The sequence below is a fragment of the Hypanus sabinus genome, chromosome 4 (genome assembly GCF_030144855.1).
Source record: "Hypanus sabinus isolate sHypSab1 chromosome 4, sHypSab1.hap1, whole genome shotgun sequence".
NCBI classification, from domain to species: domain Eukaryota; kingdom Metazoa; phylum Chordata; class Chondrichthyes; order Myliobatiformes; family Dasyatidae; genus Hypanus; species Hypanus sabinus.
This window is the reverse complement of record NC_082709.1, coordinates 114,172,278-114,199,511: the sequence shown is the minus strand read 5'-3', so window position 1 is coordinate 114,199,511 and position 27,234 is coordinate 114,172,278. Positions and strand designations below refer to the sequence as shown.

At 43.9% G+C, this 27,234-nt stretch overlaps 1 protein-coding gene across 2 annotated transcripts in view; it reads left to right on the top strand.

The window, feature by feature from the left end:
• Positions 1–27,234, top strand: part of LOC132393122 (E3 ubiquitin-protein ligase Midline-1) — a 393,698-nt gene that overhangs the window by 354,342 nt on the left and 12,122 nt on the right. For both annotated transcript variants that reach the window (XM_059967950.1, XM_059967949.1), the window contains exons 7-9: positions 3,500–3,643; positions 4,676–4,837; positions 23,765–23,972. In XM_059967950.1, coding sequence (XP_059823933.1) covers positions 3,500–3,643; positions 4,676–4,837; positions 23,765–23,972 — 514 coding nt within the window. The remainder of the gene's footprint in view (positions 1–3,499; positions 3,644–4,675; positions 4,838–23,764; positions 23,973–27,234) is intronic.

Here is a 27,234-nt window from a genome sequence, read left to right as displayed (position 1 = left end):
CATCCTTCTTTTCCCATTAATGGAAATTGTGCTTGCAACAAATGAAATGTATCCCTTCCAAGTCTCCTCACCCACAGTAGGTTGAGGGTCAAACCAAATTAGGAAATTACACTGCTGCTTATTTCGTTGATCGTGATAACCTGGTCCCCAGGACACTTTTTGCTAACAGTAATTCCTGCTCATAGCTGCTTCATAGATACTGATCACCCTTCCATTTCTTTAGGAAGAGAGGCACATGAAATATCTTCAGTTTGTTGTCTCTTGGAGAAACACCTCCAGATCCTTGATGTTATGGAATGAACATGTCGGTGCCATCCATGAAATTACATTATTGCACCGTCATTTTTGATGATATGTATCACAAGACATAGGAGCAGAATTATGCCATTCAGCCCATCGAGTCTTCTCTGCCATTCCATCACAACTGGATTATTATCTCTCTCAACCCCATTCTCCTGCCTTGTCCCTGTAACCTTTGACACCCTGACTAATCTATCAGGTTCATAGTAAATATACCCAATGGCTTGGCCTCCACAGTAGACTGTGGCAATCATTAGGCTGGGACTGTATGGTAACCTATCTTATATGTGTCTCTGGTCAGGAACATTAAGCATCTTGTTGAGCTGGTAAAAATCTTGAGGTGATTTGTAGTTAGATTTAAGCTGTCCACTATTAGGTTTAGCTCAATGTAACTCCATTCATCCAGCTTAAAGCCCTCAAAAAAATCTCAGCTTTTCCCATGAGTCAGGAGTCTCAGTCAATCCTAACCGTCACTGGAAGCAGTGATAGGAACATGTGGATAGAGTGATCAGGCCATATCATTCAGTTTGCATTCATCACTTCTATATTTTACTTTGGCATTATTCAGGACCAAACAAGAGAAATTTATGCAACTCCAGCACCAAGAAGGACAATGGTAGCTGGTAAATGCACCACCAAGTGCAGGACCCCACCAAGTCACACTCCTTGCTGCCTTTGAAATACAACATTGTTCAGACAGTGGCTCAAAGCCAATTCAGGGTGCACTATTGACATTGGCCTTGCAAGGAGAGTCCAGATCTTGAAAAGAAAAGAAAATACATTAGAAAATAGAGAACCGGAATCTGTGTAGTGAAGGTACTTTCAGAGTGCTGGTGGGGACCTCGGTCCAGCCACTAAAGAAAGTGATTTGCCTGTTAGCAGAGGGACTTGGGAGGGCACTGGAAGGTGCTGTTGTTCCTATGTACTTGCTTCCCTCGTCCTTCACTACACTTTCCTTACCGTGCCAGTAGGGGACCCATTTCCAAGACTGGCAAGTGCTAGTTCAAGCTGAGAGAGATATATATGACACATCTGAGAAACTCAGGGAAATAGAGTTCTTCAAGCCTTCTGAGGTCATTCTCTGATCTGGAGCCTAACTCTGTGGAAAGAGTTCTGTGATTCATAGTCTGCGATGGTCTGACAGAAGGGCAGAAGACATAGGAGCACAGTTCAGCCATTCAGCCCATCGAGTCTGGTCTGCCATTCCATCATGACCTATTTATTATCCCCCTTAACCTCGTTCTCCTGCTTTCTGCTCGTAACATTTGATGCCCTTACTAAAAACCTATCAACCTGTGCTTTAAATATACCCAATGATTTGACCTCTGGAGTCATTTGTGACAACGCATTCTGAGTCCATGCTCTCTGGTCCGAGACCGCCACTCCCCCTCCCCCTAGCAATAGGAAACTTCCTCTCCACATCCACTTTCAATATTTGATACAGTTCAATGAGATACCCCCATCATTCTTGTAAACTGCAGTAGTACAGGCCCAGAGCCACCAAACTCTCCTTACACGTTAATTCTTTCATTCTCAGATCAGCCTCGTGACTTCCTCTAGACCTTCTCCAATGCCAGCACCTCCTTTCCGAGATCAGGTGCCCAAATCTCATATTATTCCAAGTGCAGAGTGACCAAAGTCTTATTAAACCTCAGCACTGCATCCTTGCTTTTATATTCTAGTCCTCTCAAAATGAATGCTAACATTGAATTTGCCGTCTTTAAGCCTGCATTAACCCTTAGGGAATCCTGAATGAGGACTCCAAAGTCTGGTTACAACTTTATCTTCTCCCTGTTTAAAAAATAATCTATGCCTTTATTCCTTCTACCAAAGTGCATGGCCATACTCTTCCGACACTGTATTCCATCTGTCATTTCTTTGTCCATTCTCCTTATCTTCTGCAGACTCCCTGCTTCCTCAGCACTACCTGCTCCTCCACCCCTGTCTTCATATCATCCACAAACTTGGTTATAACTCCATCAATTCTGTCAACCAAATCATTGACAAATAACGTGAAAAGAAGTGTTTTCAACACCGATCCCCGTGGAACCCCAATAGTCATAAGTAGCAAAACAGAAAAGGCCTCACTCAGGCCTCACTCAGAGCCCACAGGCTGCACAGCCTCGCCGAGCCATTCTGGCTTCAGTTATGGAGTTCCGTAGGCATTGAGTGGATCAGCCACTGTCTTTGGAACGTCAGCCGTGCTTCCAGGGTAGTTCACACCATGAAAAGGGCCCATGGTGCCTTTATCAATGTTGTGAAGGTGATGGTTAGACACAGACAGCTACAAAACTAAGAAAGAAAAACCATGGAATCCGTTCAAAGAGAAGCATCAAAGCCCCCAAGGTTAAAGAAAAACAAATCGCACAAACAACAAAAAAAACGCAATATAAAACACCAATCCACAAATCATGGAGTCAGTCCAGGCAGACTGACTATCTAGCTCCGTGTCGGTTATTAACTTCAGGCCCCACCGCCAGTCTGCCCCGATCAAAATCTCACAAAATAGCAGCAAAACAGGAGTGGCCAGAAACCAGAAACACATCGTAATGTGAACCACAGAGTCCTATCCACAAACCACGTCGATTAAACCCTGCCCAGGACCCAGACTCTGACAGAAATGAGTGACAGAGACCATTCAAATGCAGGGATAAAATTTTCCCCAGGTTTTGTTTTAGCAATGGAAACAAACTGTTGAAGTAGGGTCCCTTTAAGTTGCACAGTTGGAGCTAAGGATGTCTTCAGTGTTGCTAAATATTGGATTCTCCATGTTTATGCACATAGGATTTTCTGCATGGGTTACCTTGAAAAATTCGACAAATTATCATGCCGACTTCACAATCTGCATACTTGGAGCCAGTATCAGCGTTTCACATTCCAATGCACTTCATGTGCCTTGAATGCCTGAGACTGAATGCAAGGGTGCACGTTAAATGGCAAATCAGCAGTTGCAAAAACGACAGCTGTATACTACGCCCAACAATATATTAAGTGATGCCATGGCATGTTCAGTCAAGTCACTATTTTCAGAGAATTTTAGAGTAAGTTTATCCTGAATTAATCCTGTTGGCACATTTAATTAGTACTGACAGCAGTTTATACTCTGAGTGATCACTAGGATTGAGGGTTGGCTGGCTGGTTACAGATATTTCAGCAGCCAAATGAATGATGAAGCACTTAACTAATTTTGCCTTTGCAGCACCAAATCCACCGGCCATCCGAGAGGAGCTGTGCACCGCATCACATGACACCATCACGGTTCACTGGACTTCTGATGATGAATTCAGTGTGGTCTCCTATGAACTGCAGTACACCATTTTCACCGGACTCGCCAACGTAGTTAGTAAGTCCACAGTTGCTGTTGGTGTTAGTATTTTTTTTTATTCTGGGGTACGGGACAAATGCGATCAAATTTACAGCCTGCAAGGGTAGCATGATGATTTAGTTCTACTGCTTCACAGCTTCCGGGTTCTGGGTTCGATCCTGCCCCCTGGAGTTGTCCATCTGGACTTTGCACGTTTACCTGGTGATCATATAAGTCTCTTGCCACATCCAAGAGACAAGATGGCAGATCCATTTGCCATGGATAATTTGCTCCAAAAGTAAGCGGGAAACTGTGGGAAGGTGTGTGAGAGAGAGAGAGAGAGAGTGTGAATTTCCGAGCCGCAGGGGATTAAGGAGAGAGGGAACGGGGCTAATGGGATTGCTCTTCTGGGAGCCATCATGACCTGATGGGCCCATTGGTTTTTGGCCCAATGGCTGTTGTGGGTCCCCACCCTCCCAAGTCGCCCTGGAGTCTTACTGAAACAAAGATGAATCTTTCTGGACAATGATGGAAGCAGCCTCTGCAGAAAAAGCAGTTACTACCTCTCAACCTTCAGGCTCTTGAGTAAAAGGGGATAACCACACTCACTAGCCCCACAATCAGTGAACTCACTTTAAGGACTCTTTATCTTGTTATCCCATGTTCTCATTTTTTGCATTGTATGAGTGATAAATATTCCCCAATCCATAAACCAGGGTCCCCTGATAAAATGTTTACATTGGTCTTGGTGACTCAAGTGAACGATAGCATTTTCAACAGCATGTCACTCAATTTTCAACTCTGAAGGAGGAGAACTCAGATCCTGGACTTGCACTTGGGAGCGGTTCCTGCTGAGGCATGCACCCCCATTACATCCCAATAATCCCACAATACTGATTGAGAATCCGAGTTTTCTCAGCCTCACAGATGGAATGATTTTGAGACAGCTTTGTTCTTTAGCAATTGCCTCCTCTTGAGCCACATTGTGTTTATTCTGTGCAGTAAACATTAAAATTGTCTTTGATATGAATGCAGAAGGCTTATACAGATCTCCTCTGGGTCCCGGTGCAGGTTTGTGCAGCTCGGCAGACAGCTGGATGATTGTCCCAAACATCAAGCAGAACCATTACACAGTGCACGGCCTACAGAGTGGCACCAAGTACATCTTCGTGGTCAAGGCCATTAACCAAGCTGGCAGCCAAAACAGTGAGCCCTCCAGGCTAAAGACAAACAGTAAGTTGTAAGAAAGAGAGCCGACGGCAGCTGTGGAGAGAGAAGCGGGGTGAACCTGTTTATGTTGATGACCTTTTATCTGAACTAAGAATCATCGGAAATCAGCGATTTTTAAGTTGTAAAGAAGTGTGGGGGAGTGATGAGAACCGAATTGTATGAGAGGGTGGAGACTGAGGGAAAATGGATGATACAAGTGGTGATAGGGCTGCCAAAGAGTTGAAGGCTTATTATTCACAGTCTTGAGGAGATGCAAGCTGAAGGTAAATGAGCAGAGAGAAGAGAGAGAGAAAACAAGATTGCTGGAGCTGTAGAGATGTACGTACTGTGCAACAGAATACGTTATAGTTGCTGTTGAAATCAATGAATTGTGTTTGCCTTTGAAAGTCATACAGCGACAGAATTCACTCATGATGTTACTATTGCTCTTCAATTTGCTGGGAATATTTGCATCATGTCTGCATTCCTCCAACACAAGAAACTTCCATTCCCCAAGCTGTAACCCCCGTTTCAGCAATGTGAAGCCTGAAATTTGATCTGTTCTTCTGACGAAAGCTGATAAAGTCACCACATGTTCATGGAGAAATGAGTAAGTGTGGAGTGATGTAAAGACGGCGACCAGATCTACAAATGGAGTTAATTCAAGCTTGAGCCATATTTTTAAAATCTGAAATGGGACTTGGGTGAGGGATGAGTGCAACACCGTGTCCCAGCACCTTGGGAGCTGCATTGGGATGGTTACTTCTAATATCCGATAAAAATATATAAGACCTGGACCTCCAGAAAGCTTTTGATAAAGTCCCACATAGGAGATTTGTGGGCAAAATTAGGGCATATGGTATTGGGGGCAGAGTACTGACATGGATTGAAAATTGGCTGGCTGACAGAAAACAGAGTAGCGATTAATGGGTCCCTTTCGGAATGGCAGGCTGTGACCAGTGGGATACCGCAAGGTTCGGTGCTGGGACCGCAGCTGTTTACAATATACGTTAATGATTTAGATGAAGGGATTAAAAGTAACATTAGCAAATTTGCCAATGTCAGAAAGCTGGGTGGCAGTGTGAAATGTCAGGAGGATGTTATGAGAATGCAGGGCGACTTGGACAGATTGGGTGAGTGGGCAAATGTATGGCAGATGCAGTTTAATGTGGATGAATGTGAGGTTATCCACTTTGGTGGCAAGAACAGGAAGGCAGATTACTATCTAAATGGAGTCAAGTTAGGAAAAGGGGAAGTACAACGAGATCTAGGTGTTCTTTTACATCAGTCAATGAAAGCAAGCATGCAGGTACAGCAGGCAATGAAGAAAGCTAATGACATGCTGGCTTTTATAACAAGAGGAATTGAGTATAGGAGTAAAGAGGTCCTTCTGCAGCTGTACAAGGCCCTGGTGAGAGACCCCATCTGGAGTATTGTGTGCAGTTTTGGTCTCCAAATTTGAGGAAGGACATTCTTGCTATTGAGTGAGTGCAGCATAGGTTCACAAGGTTAATTCCTGGAATGGCGGGACTGTCATATGTTGAAAGATTGGATCGACTGGGCTTGTATACACTGGAATTTAGAAGGATGAGAGGGGATCTGATTGAAACATATAAGATTATTAAGGGATTGGATGAGGCAGGAAGCATGTTCCCGCTGATGGGCGAGTCCAGAATTAGAGGGCACAGTTTAAGAATAAGGGGTAGGCCATTTAGAACAGAGATGCAGAAAAACTTTTTCACCCAGAGAGTGGTGGATATGTGGAGTGCTCTGCCCCAGAAGGCAGTGGAGGCCAAGTCTCTGGATGCATTCAAGAGAGTTAGATAGAGCTCTTATAGATAGCGGGGTCAAGGGATATGGGGAGAGGGCAGGAACGGGGTACTGATTGTGTATGATCAGCCATGATCACAGTGAATGGCAGTGCTGGCTAGAAGGGCCGAATGGCCTACTCCTGCACCTACTGTTTATTGTCTATTGTCTAAGACTGAATCTACAAATTTGCAAATGAAGTGTTTAAAGTAATGAGAGGCAATGATAGAATAAATAGCCTTTCTTTCTCCCCAGGGTGGAAATGTCAAATATTAGGGGGCAAAGCTTTAAGGTGAGTTGAGAAGGTTGAACAGGGATCTATGAGGCAAGTTTTGTTACACGGAGAGTGGTGGGTGCCTGAGATCTGCTGCCAAGGAGAGTGATGGAATCAAATAAGATGACATCATTTAAGAGGCATCTGGGCAGACACGTACATGTATCCAGGTCCACGTCTCCCTATCCCCTGCCTGTTCCTGTCTGAACAATCAGGAGCAAGGGCATCGTGGACGTTAAAAGCTTGAAGGGTTTTTCTTTCTGTGTTGTACTGTTCTACCTCCTATGTTCTTTGTCAACCTCTCAATTGGAAAGTTGAGCTGTCGTTCATTTCCAGCAGAAACCTGGAGCAGAGAGAAAATAACTGCTGTAGGAGCCTCATAGGGTGAAAATCATCTGTGGAGGCAAAGGGGTAGTTGGGTGCTTCAGGTTGAAACCCTGCATCAGGACTGAGAGTGTAGAGGGAAGATGGGCCTGACTCCGATTATTTTCCATCTACAGTCTCAGTCCTGACGCAGGGTCTCGACCTGAAACATTGACTATCCCTTCACCTCTACAGATGTTGCATGACCTGCTAAGTTCTTCCAGATTCTAGCACCACAGACCCTCCTGTGCCATCAGTAGTAGGCAGTGCCTGGTTCATGGGTAGGAGCAGTATTTTAATCAGCATGAGGATGAAATTCCACCCCTAATACTGAATCCATCTTACCTGGGCTTCTGCTTGTCCAGAATTCAGTTGGCCACCGGTCTAGCAAAGAAATGACGACACAGCGAGCTTCAACCTTTGAAGGCATTGCAGCCTTCAGCTGCAATGGTCAACAAATGGTTCTGCACACTGTTAAGACCTACTATGATCTTTATAACAATTATTTTGATCCACTGGTGCAAAGCAAGGGCACATTCTGGATATATAAAACAAAAACAGAAAATAATGGAGGTGTTCAGCACGCTGGGTGGTATTCAGCACGCTGGGTGGTATTCAGCACGCTGGGTGGTATTCAGCACGCTGGGTGGTATTCAGCACGCTGGGTGGGTTTCAGCACGCTGGGTGGTGTTCAGCACGCTGGGTGGTGTTCAGCACGCTGGGTGGTGTTCAGCACGCTGGGTGGTATTCAGCACGCTGGGTGGTATTCAGCACGCTGGGTGGGTTTCAGCACGCTGGGTGGTGTTCAGCACGCTGGGTGGTGTTCAGCACGCTGGGTGGTATTCAGCACGCTGGGTGGTATTCAGCACGCTGGGTGGTGTTCAGCACGCTGGGTGGTGTTCAGCACGCTGGGTGGTGTTCAGCACGCTGGGTGGTGTTCAGCACGCTGGGTGGTATTCAGCACGCTGGGTGGTGTTCAGCACGCTGGGTGGTGTTCAGCACGCTGGGAGGTGTTCAGCACGCTGGGTGGTGTTCAGCACGCTGGGAGGTGTTCAGCACGCTGGGAGGTGTTCAGCACGCTGGGAGGTGTTCAGCACGCTGGGAGGTGTTCAGCACGCTGGGAGGTGTTCAGCACGCTGGGAGGTATTCAGCACGCTGGGAGGTGTTCAGCACGCTGGGTGGTGTTCAGCACGCTGGGAGGTGTTCAGCACGCTGGGTGGTGTTCAGCACGCTGGGAGGTGTTCAGCACGCTGGGAGGTGTTCAGCACGCTGGGAGGTGTTCAGCACGCTGGGTGGTGTTCAGCACGCTGGGAGGTGTTCAGCACGCTGGGAGGTGTTCAGCACGCTGGGTGGTGTTCAGCACGCTGGGTGGTGTTCAGCACGCTGGGTGGTGTTCAGCACGCTGGGAGGTGTTCAGCACGCTGGGTGGTGTTCAGCACGCTGGGAGGTGTTCAGCACGCTGGGTGGTGTTCAGCACGCTGGGTGGTATTCAGCACGCTGGGTGGTGTTCAGCACGCTGGGAGGTGTTCAGCACGCTGGGAGGTGTTCAGCACGCTGGGAGGTGTTCAGCACGCTGGGAGGTGTTCAGCACGCTGGGTGGTATTCAGCACGCTGGGTGGTGTTCAGCACGCTGGGTGGTATTCAGCACGCTGGGAGGTGTTCAGCACGCTGGGTGGTGTTCAGCACGCTGGGTGGTATTCAGCACGCTGGGAGGTGTTCAGCACGCTGGGAGGTATTCAGCACGCTGGGTGGTGTTCAGCACGCTGGGAGGTGTTCAGCACGCTGGGAGGTGTTCAGCACGCTGGGTGGTGTTCAGCACGCTGGGAGGTATTCAGCACGCTGGGAGGTGTTCAGCACGCTGGGAGGTGTTCAGCACGCTGGGTGGTGTTCAGCACGCTGGGAGGTGTTCAGCACGCTGGGAGGTGTTCAGCACGCTGGGAGGTGTTCAGCACACTGGGAGGTGTTCAGCACGCTGGGAGGTGTTCAGCACGCTGGGTGGTATTCAGCACGCTGGGAGGTATTCAGCACGCTGGGAGGTGTTCAGCACGCTGGGAGGTGTTCAGCACGCTGGGTGGTGTTCAGCACGCTGGGTGGTATTCAGCACGCTGGGAGGTGTTCAGCACGCTGGGTGGTGTTCAGCACACTGGGAGGTGTTCAGCACGCTGGGTGGTGTTCAGCACGCTGGGAGGTGTTCAGCACGCTGGGAGGTGTTCAGCACGCTGGGAGGTGTTCAGCACGCTGGGAGGTGTTCAGCACGCTGGGTGGTGTTCAGCACGCTGGGTGGTGTTCAGCACGCTGGGAGGTGTTCAGCACGCTGGGAGGTGTTCATAGGGAGAGCTCCAGAGTGGATGTTTCAAATCAGATGATGGTTCAACTGCTTCTCTCTCCAGGGATGCTCCTGACCTGTGGAGTTCATCCAGAACCTTGATCTACATGCTTACCTTTAATTTTAACTGTTATTCTTTCAGCACTACAAGCATGACACAGTGGAGCAGTGGGTGGTGTCGCTCTCTCATATCTCCAGCAATCTGCATTCAAACCTGATCCCCGGAAAAGCTCTTGTGGAATTTGTATGTTCTTCATGGGCTTCCCTGGGGTGTTCCGGTTTCCTCCCACATCCCAGAAAAATGCAGATTGGTGGGGGAATGGGATTGCTGCAGTATATGGCCTCTGGTGTAATTAGGGAGAAGGTATACCTGTGAGAATTGCCAGTGCACTTTGAGACTGTCATTACGTTCTATCTGATCGTAATTGGTCGGTATTTTAACCACTGTTACCTAGCAAAAACCTTAAGAGTTAAAATACTTAAATTTGCAGCCTTTTTCTTTGAAGTAGTTAGGCTCTATTTTAAATTATTTATTTATTAAATTTTAGAAAAGTACAAGAATAAATGTGATAATAAAGTAGTAAGAAAAATCATTATTAACCCTCCCCCCTCCCCTTAACCCTCGCCCCCTTAACCCTTATCTAAAGAAAAAAAAAGAAAGAAAGAAGAGAAAGATTGCCTGGATATCGGAGGATCCCCACATGCTCCATGGAGTTCAAAATAATTTTAATATTTATTTTTACTTTCCCCAATTACTTTATAATTTTATCTTCAAAGGACCTATGTACTTAATCCTATCTTTTGTAGGTATGGGAGCCAAATTTTCAAAAATATATCATATTCATTTCTTAGATTGTATGTAATTTTTTCAAGTGGAATACTACTATGTATTTCATTATTCCAACGATCCATAGTTAAATATAAATCAGATTTCCAAGTAACTGCGATAACTTTTCTGGCTACTGCCAATGCAATTTTTATAAATTTTTTCTGATACTTTTTCAATTTAAGTTTCGGTATTGTCCCTTCAAAGTCTCCTAATAAAAATAATACTGGACTATGTGGGAGTTGTACTCCAGTAATTTGTTCCAATAAAAGTCTTAGATTTATCCAAAATGGTTGAATTTTAAAACAAGACCAAGTAGAATGTAAAAAAGTACCAATTTCTTTATTACATCGAAAACATTGGTCAGACATGTTTAAATTTAATCTATTTATTTTCTGTAGTGTTATATATAATTGATGTAAAAAATTATTTTGTATTAATCTAAGTCTAACATTTACTGTATTTCTCATACTATCAGAACGTAATCTTGACCAATTTTTTCCATCCATTTTAACATTCAAATCAGATTCCCATTTTTGTCTTGATTTATGAATTCCTAATTTAATTGTCTGTTTTTGAATGAAATTATACATACAAGATATAATTTTTTTAATTTTTCCTTTCTGAATTAATATTTCTATTTCACTAGGTTTTGGCATCAACATTGTTTGACCCAGCTTTTCTCGTAAATAAGCTTTTAATTGAAAATAACAAAAAAGAGTATTATTTGATATTTTATATTTATTTTTTAATTGATCAAACAACATCAATATACCTCCTTCAAAACAATCACCTATATATTTAATCCCCTTTTGGAACCAGTTATGTAAAAGTTTATTATCCATTGTAAAAGGAGTAAGCCTATTTTGAATTAAAGTTCTTTTTGCTAGTAAAGATTTCTTTATCTCATCGTCCATATTTACCTTATTCCATAAATCAATCAAGTGTCTTAATATAGGAGATTCTTTTTTTCCCCGTATCCATTTGGATTCCCATTTATATATAAAATCTTCTGGTATGTTTTCTCCTATCTTATCTAATTCTATTCTAATCCATGCCGGTTTTTCTTCATCAAAAAAGACACAATAAATCTTAAGTTGATTTGCTTTATAATAATTCTTAAAATTTGGAAGTTGTAACCCTCCTAAATCAAATTTACATGTCAATTTTTCCAATGATATTCTTGACATCTTTCCTTTCCAAAGAAATTTCCTTACATATTTATTCAGTTCCTGAAAAAACTTCTGAGGTAATTGTATTGGTAAAGTTTGAAATAAATATTGCAATCTAGGAAATATATTCTTTTTTACAGCATTAACTCTACCTATTAATGTTATTGGTAACATCATCCATTTATCAAGATCCTCTTTTATTTTTTTTAATAATGGCAAATAATTTTGTTTATATAAATTGTTTACATCATTATCAATTCTAATACCTAAATATTTTATCCCATTTATTGACCATCGAAATTGAGTTACTAATCGACATTGATTATAATTTCCTTTAGTAAGGGGTAAAATTTCACTTTTATCCCAATTTACTTTATACCCTGATACTTTCCCATATTCTTCCAATCTAAAAGATAATCTTTGCAAAGATTGCAATGGGTTCGTTAAATAAATCAAAACATCATCAGCAAATAAATTAATCTTATATTCTTCTTGATTAACTCTAAAGCCCCCAATGTCTGAATTTGTTCTAATTAGTTCAGCTAATGGTTCTATTGCCAATATAAATAAAGCAGGTGATAATGGGCAGCCTTGTCTAGTTGACCTCGTTAAGCAAAATGGTGTTGAAATCTGACCATTTATAACTATTTTAGCTTGAGGATTAGTATTTAAAGTTTTAATCCATTGTATAAAATATTTTCCTAATTCATATTTTTCCAATTTTTCCTATTTTATTAATTCCAATAAAAAATCCCATTACAATCTATCAAATGCCTTTTCTGTATCCAAAGCAACTGCCACACTCATTTCCTCTCTTTTTTTGTGCCAAATGAATTATACTAACCGGGTTATATCATCCATTGATTGTTTTTAATAAAACCTGTTTGATGCATATGTATTAATTTTGGTAAATATTTAGATATTCTATTAGATTAAATTTTTGCTATTATTTTATAATCTGTATTCAACAAAGAAATAGGCCTGTATGATGTTGGTTTTAAAGGATCCCTATCTTTTTTTGGCAATACAGTTATGATTGCTGTTAAAAAAGATTGTGGGAGTTTATGCATTCTAACCACTTGGTATATTAATTCCATAAAAGAAGGAATTAATAAATCTTTAAATTTTTTATAAAATACAGGAGGAAAACCATCTTCTCCTGGGGATTTATTACTCTGAAGTGATCCTAAAGCTTCTTCAACCTCTTTTAATGTAAAGGGCGTATCTAATCCTTTCTGTTCTTCCAAATTTAATTTTGGAAGGGTTATTTGTGATAGAAATTTATCTATCTCAGCAATCTTATTTTGTGATTCTGATTGATATAGTTCAGTATAAAATTTTTTAAAAGTTTAATTAATTTTTAAAGGTTTATAAGTAACCTTATTTACATTGTTCTAATTGCTTTTATTGTTTTAGAAGCCTGTTCTGTTTTCAACTGCCAAGCAAGAATTTTATGTGATCTTTCACCTAATTCATAATATTTTTGTTTAGTTCTCATAATTACTTTTTCTGTACGATATGTCTGGAGTGTATTATATTGTAGTTTTTTATTAACAAGTTGTCTTCATTTTTTTTCTGTCGTATATCTTTGAGATTCTTTTTCTAACTTTATGATATCTTTTTCCAATTGATCTATTTCTGCTGTGTATTCCTTCATAATTTTAGATGTATAATTTATAATCTGACAGCTTAAATATGCTTTCATCGCTTCCCATAATACAATTTTATCCTCAACTAAATGTAAATTCGTATCCAAAAAAAATTGAATTTGTTTTTTCATAAAATCACAAAAATCTTGACATTTTAATAAAATTGAATTAAATCTCCATCTATAGATCAATTCCTCCTTATCCATCATTATCACTGTCATTATCAAGGGGGAATGATCTGATAATATTCTTGCTTTATATTCCACACTTTTCACTCTATCCTGAATATTTTTTTATAATAAAAAAAATCAATCCTTGAGTAAGTTTTATGTCTATTTTAATAAAATGAATAATCTCTTTCTCTTGGATTAATTTTTCTCCATATATCAATCAGATTTAAATCTTTTATTAATGATAAAGTTAGTTTTATTACTTTTGATTTTGTAGCAACTTTAGTTGATCTATCCAAAACTGGATCTAAACAAAAATTAAAATCTCCACCTAATAATATTTTATCATGTGCATCAGCCAAGTTCAAAAAAACTTCTTGTATGAATTTTACATCATTTTCATTTGGTGCATAAATGTTCATAAAAGTCCATAATTCTGAAAAAAATTGACAATGTATAATCACATATCTCCCCACAGAATCAATTATTACATTTTGTATTTTAATTGGTAGAGATTTATTAACCAAAATTGCAACTCCTCTTGATTTTGAATTAAATGAAGCTGCAATGACATTTCCAACCCAATCTCTCTTTAATTTCTTGTGTTCTGTTTCTGTTAAATGTGTTTCTTATAAAAAAGCTATATCTCCTTTCATTCTCTTAATATATGTTAAAACTCTTTTTCTTTTCACAGGTCCATTAATTCCATTAACATTAAAACTTAAAAAATTAAGTAAATTAATCATTCATAATACCTTGGGAACTCTTTAAAATTCTCCATGTTGCTATGAGTCTCTCCCCAACCATCCAGGCAAAAAAGAAGAAAAATAGAAGAAAGATCACTAATATATAAGAAAAAAAACAAAATACCCCCCCCACTAATATTGCGAATAAAAGGAACACAACATTATGGGTCATGGCAATTGCCATGATTGTACATGCGAAACTCGCAGCCATCGATCAGGAGCTCCTCCAGCTCCCCCGCAAAAGAAAAAAAAAGAAAATAATTAATGTCTCTACTCCCAATTAATACTCCTCGACTATTTTTTTTCTTATAAATGTCCGTCAAGTCCAGCCTTGTTTCAATCTTCGTCATTAGTCCATTTCATTTCTATAATTCTTTACTCCTTTTCGTGGACATCAGGTAATTCTTGTACAAATTTCTCTGCTTTCCAGTAGTCAATGAAAAATCTTCTTTCTTCGTTATCCAGGAAAATGATCAATTTTGCTGGGTAGCTCAATAAAAATTTATAGCCCTTTTCCCATAAAGATTTTTTCACTGGATTAAATTCCTTCCGCCTCTTCAGAAGATCGTAACTTATGTCTGGATTAAAAAAAAACTCTTTTCCCTTCTATTATCAATGGCCCATTACTCTTTTTAGCACCTTGAGTAGCTGCCTTCAAGATCATTTCTTTATCTTGGTACCTTAAGCATTTTATCAAAATTGATCTTGGATTTTGATCATGTTGAGGTTTTGGTCTTAAAGCTCTATGTGCTCTTTCAATTTCAATTACTTGGCTTCCTTCTTTCATTTCCAAAATTTTTGGAATCCATTCTTGAAAGAATTTTATTGGATTTTCTCCCTCTGTACCTTCCATAAGACCAACAATTTTGATATTATTTCGTCTACTAGAGTTTTCAAGCGCATCTATTTTTTCCAACAGCCATTTTCTTTCTGTTGTCCAGGCAAGATTATTGTCTTCTATCTTATCTATTCTTTCAGTGTTTTCTTCAACTTTTACTTCCATCTCTTTAACTTTATTATCCATCTTCTTTTGTTTTTCCACCACATTATCGAGTGTATTCTGTATCCTTCTTATATCTGTTCTTATAGCTTTTAATTCATTCGTCAAATATATCAGGTTATCTTTTATGTCTCCTTTAATCTCCTCTTTCTTTTCCTCTTCTTCTTCCTCTGAATTTTCCAAAGAGTCTGATTCTACTTCCGATTCACTTCCAGCCGTAGTTGGGATTTGTAGTTTTGTTAGTATCTGTTCATGCATACTTTAGCGCATGCGTTGTTCTTGCCGTTTCTTCTTAGAGACTGCCGACATTGCTGTAACTTCCTGTCCTACATCTTCAGAAGTGCCATGCACTTCGCCGAGAGGAGATCCAACTTGAGTCCGAGGCTTCACCGAGACGGCTAGGCCTTTTTCCCCGCCGATTTGCGCAGTCTTTGAAGTAGTAACTTTCTTCTGTTTCAGTTTGGGAGCCATATCAAAGGATAATCCTGAGTTGCTTATAAATAGTTTCTAGTAGGTATTTGTTAACACTTCTTCATTTAAACCGTATTTCATTACTTTTTACGAGGGAGCTGGATTCCCAACGTTGCGACCCTACGTCATCACGTGATGCCCCCCTGTACAGGGTTTCCTGATGGAAGAAGTAGCTGAGGAACGAGGATGTGTGCTGTGCAACATATGGGGGATCATAAGGTCTTTATTGGTGGTTCTGTCGGCATGCAAAGAAATAGAAACAGATGAGTTCATAGATCTAAAGGGCACACGTGCTCTTTGACGTTGTCGCCTCATTTATTTATTTATTATTTAAAAAAACAGTGCAGAATAGGCCATACTGGCCCTTTGGGCTGTGTTGCTCAATAACCACTGACAACGCCCCTTTTAATACTAACCTAATCACTGGACAATTTACAATCTTTGGACTGTGGAAGGAAACCGGAAGCTCAGAGAGTACCCACGCATTCCGCTGGGAGAATGTGCAACCTCCTTACTGAGGACACAGGGACTGATCTCCGAGCGGAGCTGTGTCAGCATCGCACTGACTGCTACATAACCATAGCTTTGGGGCAAGCCACTACAAAGGGGACGAAGGTGAAGCTAAGGGAGATAAAATGGATGCAACACGGTCGAGAGGTTCAGTTGTTGTTCAGACCAAACATCAGAAAGGGGAAGAAATGTGATCTAAGTGACTTTGACTGTGGAATGGTTGTTGGTGCCAGACGGGGTGGTTTGGGTATCTCAGAAACTGCTGATCTCCTGGGATCTCCAGAGACACCGCAGTCTCTGGACTTTACAGAGAATGGTGAAACAAACAAGAAACATTCAGCAAGCAGCAGTTCTGTGGACAAAAAATGCCTTTGTTAATGAGAGAGGTCAGAAGATAATGGCCAGACTGGTTCAAGCTGACAGGAAGGCGACAGTAACTCAGATAACCACATGTTACAACAGCAGTGTGCAGAAAAGCATCTCTGAATGCACAATGTGTCAAACCTTGAAGTGGATGGGCTACAGCAGCAGAAGACCATGAACATACACTCAGTGGCCACATTATTAGGTACAAGAGGTACCTAATGAAGTGTCCAATGTGTGTATATCACATGCATAAAAATAGAAGTGATGATACAAGAGATCGATGTACCTTAGAGAGATTGAAATGAAAATATTAAATAAAATCATAAGAATTCGTGCAAAATCAAGTCAAATTCAAGGTTGTTATTCAGATGTTCAAGAATGGGTAGTCAGTGTTGCAATGAAAAATTTACTTGCAACAGCATCACATGCATATAGCATGATATAAGCAGCATTCACAAGAAAGATATTAACATAAAATATACAAAATGTTTACAAGAAAGAACGCAATGGAACAATATAAAACACAGCCAAACCGATCGAGGTGGTCACAGCACGTTGCAGTGTCTTAACTCACCTGCACATCGAAAGCCACTCCTCCGCAGGAGGCAGGGAAAGGAGCTTTGCAGCCCCTCCCACAACCTACCGTTTAACTGATGACGGGACAGGGTTAAAATCTAGTGCGCAGTAACCATGTGGTCACTTCTTCCCTCGGGTCGTCGTGGACCAGGAAGGCGATAGGTGCAGGGAAACAGTGGGGAGTGTGCAGAAGTGCAGAGGGCCGGGGTGCACACTTTAGTTAAGTAGTTGCCACTGTGTGCAGGTTTAGTTTCTGTTATGCCCTGCATCTGCAGGTACTCAGTTTAAATACGTATCCGTAACTGAGGTCAGCTTGAAGGGTTACTGAATATTTAGTGCCGTCGTCTTGTAACTTAGGGGGCTTAAGTAAGTACTTGTTTGACTTAGATGTTTGGTTGAGTGTTTCGCTGTTTGGTCTTGTTAATAAATAGTTAATGGGCTTACTTGTAATTTGTGTCTGTCCCACTTAACGATCTGCTTCTTTGTAACAGAGCGTTGCTGAACTCTTGCGATTCAGGTTGTGCCAGTTGCTTTCAAAACTGTATAGTTGAAGAGAAGTTTGACTGTGACTTTGTTTTTCATGACTTCAGGTTGTTCCAAGCAACATTATATCCAAGGTATTGCTTTTAAAATGTAGGAACTAACTGCATAAGAAACACACCTGCCAATCCCTGCACAGCAAACTCCCGCAGACAGCCGTGGAAGCTCTAGAAAAACTGGGTTTTGTGATATTGATGGAGGGACAGATGTTAGCTGGGACCCTCGGAGCTAATTCCCTGGCTTTTCTGGAAAATAGTCTCACAGGATCCCTTAGATCTACCTGCAGAAGCATACATAGCTTTTCCTATAAAGGCAGCACTGATGCATTGATCCAGAATTTTGTAATCAGGTCTCTGAGGTTGTTCTTAAGGCCATAACCCTGTGTATGACCCCGCGGTGAGAGTACAAGTACAGCTCTCGTTTACCAAAATGTACCACAGGTACATCAGTAATGCAACAAGTAACCAAATATCCCTGCTGTCCTCCCCCTTGTCTGTTTGGTTCCATGAATGGAATCCGCCAACTGTTCTCACTTGTCTTACATCTCCTCATAGGCTCACCCTCTCACCTCCGGAATCAACCTGGTGAACCTCCTCTGCGAACTGAGGAGCCTACGCTACTTCCCCGCTCAGAGAATGCCACAGATTCACTGCTCTTTTCCTCTTCATCTCCCTCCTAAATCTACTCTCCTGAACCTCGGTTCATTTTCAAGCACTGTTTGAACACGGAATCTCTTTTGCAATCCATTTGTTCGAAGGCTTGTCTCGGCAGTCAGATATTTGAATTGATCAGGGGTAAGACATACGTTCCAAGCTCATTTTTGTTGAAACTACAGATGGAAACTTTGCTTATAATGAACTAGGCGAATGAAACTTCCAGATGTGATGTACTTATGTGATATTGCAACTTGCCAAGTAGCAAATCAGGAACACTGGCTCATTTGTAAACTAAACTGGGGTTTCCAATGAAATGTTCTTACTTAACTTTCTGAGCAACTTTCATTTCCAGATAAACCCTGAAATCCCAGTACTTTACGTTTCTGGGTGGTACTGAGACGGTTGTAGTGTGGTCATACACTGCCCTCAGAGTCAGCAGTCTATGGGTTCTTGAGACAGGAACTATGAGCCAATAACTCAGGCTAACTCACCAGTGCAGTACTGGGAGAGCACTCCGCTGACAGAAAGGTGGTTTTGGATGAAATGATAAGGCTTTTCTTCTCTTACGGGGAGGCACACACATTACTTGCCATTCTGAGCTTTCATTAGGTCCCTGAGTCTGCATGCTCGTGAGGCGGGGTGACGAGTCCGGTGCTCGCGAGGCGGGGTGACGAGTCCGGTGCTCGTGAGGCGGTGTGACGAGTCTGAGTGCTCGCGAGGCGGGGTGAGGAGTCCGAGTGCTCGCGAGGCGGGGTGAGGAGTCCAAGTGCTCGCGAGGCGGGGTGGGGAGTCCGACTGCTCACGAGGCGGGGTGAGGAGTCCGAGTGCTCGCGAGGCGGGGTGAGGAGTCCGAGTGCTCGCGAGGCGGGGTGGGGAGTCCGTCTGCTTGCGAGGCAGGGTGACGAGTCCGAGTGCTCGCGAGGCGAGGCGCCGAGTCCGAGTGGTGGCGAGGCGGGGTGCCGAGTCCGAGTGGTCGCGAGGCGGGGTGCCGAGTCCGAGTGGTGGCGAGGCGGGGTGCCGAGTCCGAATGGTCGCGAGGCGGGGTGACGAGTCCGAGTGCTCGCGAGGCGGGGTGACGAGTCCGAGTGCTCGCGAGGCGGGGTGGGGAGTCCGAGTGCTCGCGAGGCGGGGTGGGGAGTCCGAGTGCTCGCGAGGCGGGGTGACGAGTCCGAGTGCTCGCGAGGCGGGGTGACGAGTCCGAGTGCTCGCGAGGCGGGGTGGGGAGTCCGAGTGCTCGCGAGGCGGGGTGGGGAGTCCGAGTGCTCGCGAGGCGAGGTGACAAGTCCGAGTGCTCGCGAGGCGGGGTGACGAGTCCGAGTGCTCGCGAGGCGGGGTGAGGAGTCCGAGTGCTCGCGAGGCGGGGTGACGAGTCCGAGTGCTCGCGAGGCGGGGTGACGAGTCCGAGTGCTCGCGAGGCGGGGTGAGGAGTCCGAGTGCTCGCGAGGCGGGGTGACGAGTCCGAGTGCTCGCGAGGCGGGGTGAGGAGTCCGAGTGCTCGCGAGGCGGGGTGAGGAGTCCGAGTGCTCGCGAGGCGGGGTGAGGAGTCCGAGTGCTCGCGAGGCGGGGTGAGGAGTCCGAGTGCTCGCGAGGCGAGGCGCCGAGTCCGAATGGTCGCGAGGCGGGGTGCCGAGTCCGAGTGGTCGCGAGGTGAAGTGCACTGAGTTTGCATGATTTCAGCACATTGTGATCCCTTGTAGGATCAACACACGCTCCACCCTCCTCCCGTGACCCTCAAGCCCCTCCCTTCCTAGATCTGCCATGCAGTCTCTTTGACCTTTACCGATCTTTCTCAGTGCACCATAGAAAGCAGCCTGTCTGGATGCAATTGCTTCACCCGTGACCACGAGAAATTACCGAGACTGCAGACGCAGCTCAGCACACCACAGAAACTAGCCTCCCCGCCGTGGATTCTGTCCGCACTTCTTCCTGTCTTAGTAAAGCAGCCAACCACCCCCCCCCCCACCCCAGACACTCTCTCTTCTCCCCTTTTCCATTCGGCAGACGATGCAAAATTCTGAAAGCTCAAACTATCAAGGCTCAAGGACGCTATTATTATTATCATTTTTGAGATACAGTGCAGAGTTGGCCCTTCCGAGCCGTTCCACCCAGCAACCCTAACCTAATCACAGGACAGTCTACAATGATCAATTAACCATCTTTGGACTGTAGGAATCTGGAGCGCCCGTGGGAAGCCCACGCTGTCCCACATCCACACTTGATGAAGTGTTTGGAGAGGTTGGTCATGACTAGAATTAACGGCTGTAATTTGCCCATCACCACAATAGGTCTACAGCAGATGCAATCTCATGTTAGGCTGCTGTTTATTGATTACAGTTCAGCATTTAACGCAATCATGCTCCCAGTTCTAATTAATAAGCTCCGAAACCTGGGCCTCTGTACCTCCCTCTGCAACTGGGTCCTTGCCGTTGTCAGCAGGAGACCACAATCAGTGCGGATTGCATCATCTTCTCCTCGGTGACAATCAACACTTGCATATCTCAAGGATGCATGCTTAGCCCACTACTCTACTCTCTCAACACCCATGATTGAGTGGCTAGGTACAGCTCAAGAGGCACCTGTAAATTTGTCGCAACACAACTAATGCTGGCAGAATTTCAGATGGTGTCGAGGAGGTTGAGATGGATCAGCTATACACACAATATGCTGGAGGAGCTCAGCAGGCCAGGCAGCATCTATGGAAAAGTGTACAGTTGACGTTTCGGGACGAGTCCTGCTGAAGGGTCTCGGCTTGAAATGTCGACTGTACTCTTTTCCATAGCTGCTGCTTGGCCTGTTGTGGTCCCCTAGCATTTGTGTCTGTTGCTTGGATTTCCAGCATTTGCAGATTTTCTCTTGTTTGATAAATCCGCTGGTTGAGTGGTGTTGCAACAACCTTGAACTCACATCAGTAAGTCGAAGGAATTGATTGTGGACTTCAGGAAGGGGAAGTTAAGGGAACACACACCAGTCGTCATTGAGGGATCAGCAGTGGGAAGGGTGAGCAGTTTCAAGTTCCTGAGGGTCATCATCTCCGAATATCTATCCTGTGCTTAAAATACCGATGCAATTACAAATAAGGCATGTCAGTGGCTCTGTTTCATTAGGAGTTTGAGGAAAACTGGTATGTCACCAAAGGCACTCGCAAAATTTTTACAGCTGTACCATGGAGAGCATTCTAACTGGTTGCATCACTGTCTGGTATGGAGGGGCCACTGCACAGGATTGGAAAAAGCCGCAGAAAGTTGTAAACTTCGCCGTTTGCATCATGGGCACTAGTCTTCCCAGCACATCAAAAGACGATGCCTGAAGAAGGCATCATCCATCATTAAAGACCGTCACCCAGGACATGCGCATTTCCCATTGCTACCACCAGGGTAGAGGTATAGGAGCCCGAAGATGCACACTCAACACTTCAGGAACAGTTCCTACCACTCGCCATTAGATTTCTGAACTACCTCACTATTTTTTCTTCTCTTTTTGCACTACTTATTTAATTTAAATTTTGTATATATTCCTCTTATTGCAATTTAGTTTTTATTATTGTCTTGCAAAGTACAAGTGCTGCAAAACAACAAATTTCACAACATAAGCCAGTGATATTAGACCTGATTCTGTGTTACAGATGCAGCAAGATGTATAGACTGATTTCATAGGGGGAGGCTATCGTGTGTTTCTGTTATGTGTTGAATTGGTGACAAGGAAACAAAGTTTGTGGCAGAGTGTAAAACTAATGGCTTCATCACCATACAATCTCATCTAATCTTCCATTTGTCCTAATCCAGCGCTCCAACAGCAGAAAAGGTGGAACTGCTTCCAGCTAGCCTTCTGGCAAGCTGAAATCTCCACCTGTTAGTGCAGTTTTCAGCCATCTCTGAAACAACTGCATCTCCAACTGCAGTCTGGTTCTGCTGGAATACAGCCAGTCTATGTACTCAGAGCTAATTAAGAAAACAATAAAACTATTTTGCAGTGGGTGAACTATTCAGTATTTGAGGTCCAATTCTTAACCATTTGCTGACCAACTGACGTGGGCATTCAGGCTAAAGTCGTCAGAGCTTTCTTGGCTCTGGCGACTGCATGGGAAAGCACGGGCACAAGAACCTGGCAATCTCAGACAGGTTGATAAATTGGTTTGCTCGAGTCGGCCTTTGCAACGTGCGGTGGTTGCAGAGTGCAGAATCAAACCACTCAGTACAGCATGTTCCATTTTGGCACTAATCCTGCTACCCACTGTCCACACATCCTTCAACTCTCCCACAGACACCACACCTCACCTGCACACCAGGAGCAATACACGTCCCTGAGATGGCTTGAATGCTTACTGTGGATTGTTCATATGTGGGCGAGCGCTGGCATCTCAAACCAACAATCTTTAACGGCCATTTGGAAAGACCCCTGAACATTCCACTTGTTGTTTAGTTTTATTGGTGTCAGGAGGGGTACGGTCATTTCCCTATCCCAATGAAAACAGGACTGTACCATCCTCCCCTTGTGCTCCAACCCAGCACGTGGGCAGGATGAAGTGAGTGAAGCCAGTAGCTTGTTTGATATATTGTGATAAGTTGAAAACAGATTTAGCAGCTCTGTCTAGCAACTGCTTCCTCAACTCAGTCCCATACACCCGGCACCCACACCTGACTCCAGTCAATGACCCAGACTTCCTGAAAGTTATTGATCATGTGGTTCCTCTACAATGATATAATTGCTGCCAATCACATCTCCCTGGTAAGCTGCCTGGACCTGCATGAAAACTCAACACATCAGACTGAGTTGCTGGGACTGGTCAGCAAGTCGGGCAGCATCTACAGAGAGAGGAGAGTTAACACTTAGGGTGATGATTATTCATTAGCACCATTTCTCTCTCCACAGATTCTGCCTGACTTGCTTAGTGTTTCCACCACTCTCTGTTTCCCCTTATACTTTCAGAAAATATCGCAGCCAGTTTACATTCAGCAAATTCACGCACAGAGCAAGGAGCAAATGACAGGTTATTCTACAGATCAGAAGTGATAAGGGCCCGGGAGTTCTCTCCAGTGGTTAGAGTGCCAGAGGGAACTCCCTGCCTTCTTCTGATGGTGTCATGGGATCATTTGTGTCAATTTGACAGGGAAGACATATCTGTTTAATAGCTATCACAAAACCAGCATGCCCAATTCCCTCTGTATTGCATTAAATAATAAATAACTGCGTAGCCATTGAGCTCAAGTGTTTGAGATTCGGACCATTTCCAGATGTTTTGTCTGTTTCACAGATGACAGTGGAGTTGGTACTCTGGAATGTCTGCACTTCCAAGCATTCCTAGACAATACACCATTGCTAGTCACCTCTTTCTCAGTTAGAGCCAAGGCCTGTATTGCATGTGTCCGGAGAGAAGCCGGGGCAGGGTGGAGGTCAGTGTGAGAGAGCTGGATTGGTTTCCTGCGATATGTCCTCGCTGTTCCTCACTTCCATGTTCTTGCAACAATGACCACTTCGCTCTTTGTGCCTTCAATCCTAGGCCAGCCTTTCAAGCTGGATCCCAAGTCCGCACACCGGAAGCTGAAAGTCTCTCATGACAACCTCAGCGTGGAGCGGGACGAGACTGCCTCGAAGAAGAGCCACACCCCAGAGCGCTTCACCAGCCAAGGGAGCTATGGCATAACTGGCAACGTCTACATAGACAGTGGCCGACATTACTGGGAGATCCTCATTGGAGGAAGCACATGGTGAGAGGGAAACTTATGTCCTGTTAACTCCAGAGTGCAATTAAGCTCTGCCATATTTTTGCCTAAATCCAATAACAGGATCTACATCACTTTCACTACAACTGACCCACGCATTCACTGATGCTGGGGCAAAATGCTGTCATCTTATACCATCCCTAACATCTCAATGCCTGGAACATGGTCCAGGAGTGTTCCTTCATCCCTTCCAGGGTAAAGTCCCTAATTTCCCTACCACGTTGCACTGTGGGAGAATGTGGATCACTACTACCTCATTGACAATTAGACGTGGGTGATGAAAGTTGCCTGTCGCTCTCAACCCCATCACAACAAAGAAAGATATAAAAGCTGTGCTCTAATTTAACCTGGGAGAAGACGGGAAGGGTGCCCACCACAGCACAAGCCAGTGTCCTGGGCATTACTGGGTCTCACTGGCGGTGGGGGGGCGCGGGGCGCTGGAAAAGGGGTTCAGATGATATGTGGAAAGGGTCCTGAGCCAATGGGATTTTGCTCAGTGATTTGGCGGGAAGGGAGGTAGTGTTATTGGGTGCAAAGCAAGGACAGGAAAGGCCCCAGATACAAGGCTGTATGGTAGGGGGGTGGTTTTCCAGCCTGCCCACTAGAAAGTGTTTAAAGAACTTCCTGAGACCAGGATCTCACCCCGAACTCCACTGGGATTTGTGCGTCCAGTGGGTGTGAGTAGCTCACATGGTGCTCTGCTAGCTGCTCTGTAAATGGATCCATGGATGTCTGGCCTGTTGAGGCTAAATGATAGAAATCCAGGGTGGTAAGATATGGAGAGCAAGCTGTTGCCCATGTCTAGCTGGCGAATCCAAATGAACGGCAGAGACCGACAGTTTGGAACCAGCAGAGTCACAGGAGTTGCCCGTCAACATTGAACTCATGAAGGACTGCCTCAGGGACTCCAGCCCTGGAGTTTTCCTCAGTTTATCCCTGGGATAACCTGCTGACCATTTTCATGTCACAATATTTACTAGCGACAAACAATTTCCTGGATGATATTTCCTGGATGAGCAGCATCTGTGGGGAGAAAGGAATTGTCAACATTTCAGGTTGAAACCCTACATCTAGAATTGATCCAGGGTTTCGACCGGAAGCGCTTACAGTTCCTTACAATTTGGCCCTCAAACCACTGAGTTCCTCTAGCAGATTATATAATGTTCCAGATTCCAGCATCTGCAGTCTCGCCTGTATCTAGTATACTTACTACATCTTTGTAACTTAGAGGGAGACCATTTCAGCCCATTGGGTCTATGCTGACTCACAGAACTATCCCATTCCTCTCTAAATTTCCTTGTAACCTGGTCTCCAGACATTCTGCTCAGTACACTCTCCGGGTTTGACACACAATTTACATTGCTCAATGAAACCACCAACCTACACGCCTTTAAGATGCAGGAGGAACCCCAGAGCACTTGTGAGAAACCCACTGTTAACATTACAACAAAAGACTCGGTTAGGCAGAAAGAAACAAACTCCAATTACCTAATTAAAACTACAAAGCTATTGACTAGAACAGAACAGAACAACCATTAAAATACAGTGGATTCCAGTTAATTAGGGCAGATAAGGATTGGTATATATTGGCCAAATTAGCAAAAGTTTCATGGAAATAGTTTAAAAAGTTTAAGAAAGACAAAAGACCATTTGACTGAGTAGCAAATTATGTATTTAAATGGAAAACAGAATAAATTAGAACATTACCAAACTTACTATGGTACTAAAAAACTATATTACTTCCTAATAGTTATTGACGGAGGAATTAATCCAGTATATGCTGCTGTGTTTTTTATTAACAGTAAATGAGCAAAATCAGCTCAGACACTTAGTGCAGATAATGGACTCCCTTTAAACAGTGCTTTTGGCGATTGCATCCTCCAAGCAACACAAGCAAAATGCTGGTGGAACACAGCAGGTCAGGCAGCATTTATAGGGAGAAGCACTGTCGACGTTTCGGGCCGAGGCCCTTCGTCAGGACTAACTGAAAGGAAAGATAGTAAGAGATTTGAAAGTAGAGGGGGGAGGGGGAAATTCGAAATGATAGGAGAAGACTGGAGTGGGTGGGATGAAGCTAAGAGCTGGAAAGGTGATTGGCGAAAGTGATACAGAGCTGGAGAAGGGAAAGGATCATGGGACGGGAAGCCTAGGGAGAAATAAAGGGGGAGGGAAGCACCAGAGAGAGATGGAGAACAGGCAGAGTGATGGGCAGAGGGAGAGAAAGAAATAACTAAATATGTCTAGGATGGGGTAAGAAGGGGAAGAGGGGCATTAACGGAAGTTAGAGGTCAATGTTCATGCCATCAGGTTGGGGGCTACCCAACCAGTATATAAGGTGTTGTTCCTCTAACCTGAGTGTGGACAGTAGAGGAGGCCATGGATAGACATATCAGAATGGGAATGGGACGTGGAATTAAAATGTGTGGCCACTGGGAGATCCTGCTTTCTCTGGCGGACAGAGCGTAGGTGTTCAGTGAAACGGTCTCTCAGTCTGCGTCGGGTCTCACCAATATATAAAAGGCTACACCGGGAGCACCGGACGCCCCATTGTAACATCCAAGATGTGTGCCGATGCCTTCAAATTCTTTGTAGTTCCTAACTTGATGTAGTAAAATCATTTCATTTTCACTCCTGGTCGTTTCTGGCATCACCAAGTTGAATGCTTGAAACCGCAGTGAGCAAAGCACTTCTGAACTGTCTATGACTTGCCAACTACCAGTTGCAAAATTCACTACTTTTTAACACCAACGGACATAAGTGACGCTATTTAAAAACTTTGCTCTAAGCACGGCAGCATGCGACTGACATTAATTAAACACTGTTCCATAACAGTCTCCTGTCCCAATTAGGAGCATAGTGTCCCAAATAAATTCAGGGAATCCCAGCTATTTTCTCGATTTATTTTTGTTCTTTAAAAGTTGCCCAAAATAAGCAGCTGGCCCGATTACCTGATGGTCCAATTAACCAGAATCCACTGTACTTATTTAGGTATGTGGCAGGCTGCTCTCAGTACAGTATACCTCCCGTTCTGCTGATTTTGGTGCTGTTCATGCCACCCTGTTGGTGAGGCCTCGAAAAACTACCCCCAAGCTCCGGAATGCTCTGTTTTATACCCTGGTCACTGATAGGAAATCCTGCAATAAGCAGACCAATACATTGTCACCAGCTTAAACCGCTGAACCAGAACCAGTTATCACCTGTCATTACTCTTAGGAGTCAAACCCGTTTTCTCCTAACATTCATGTTC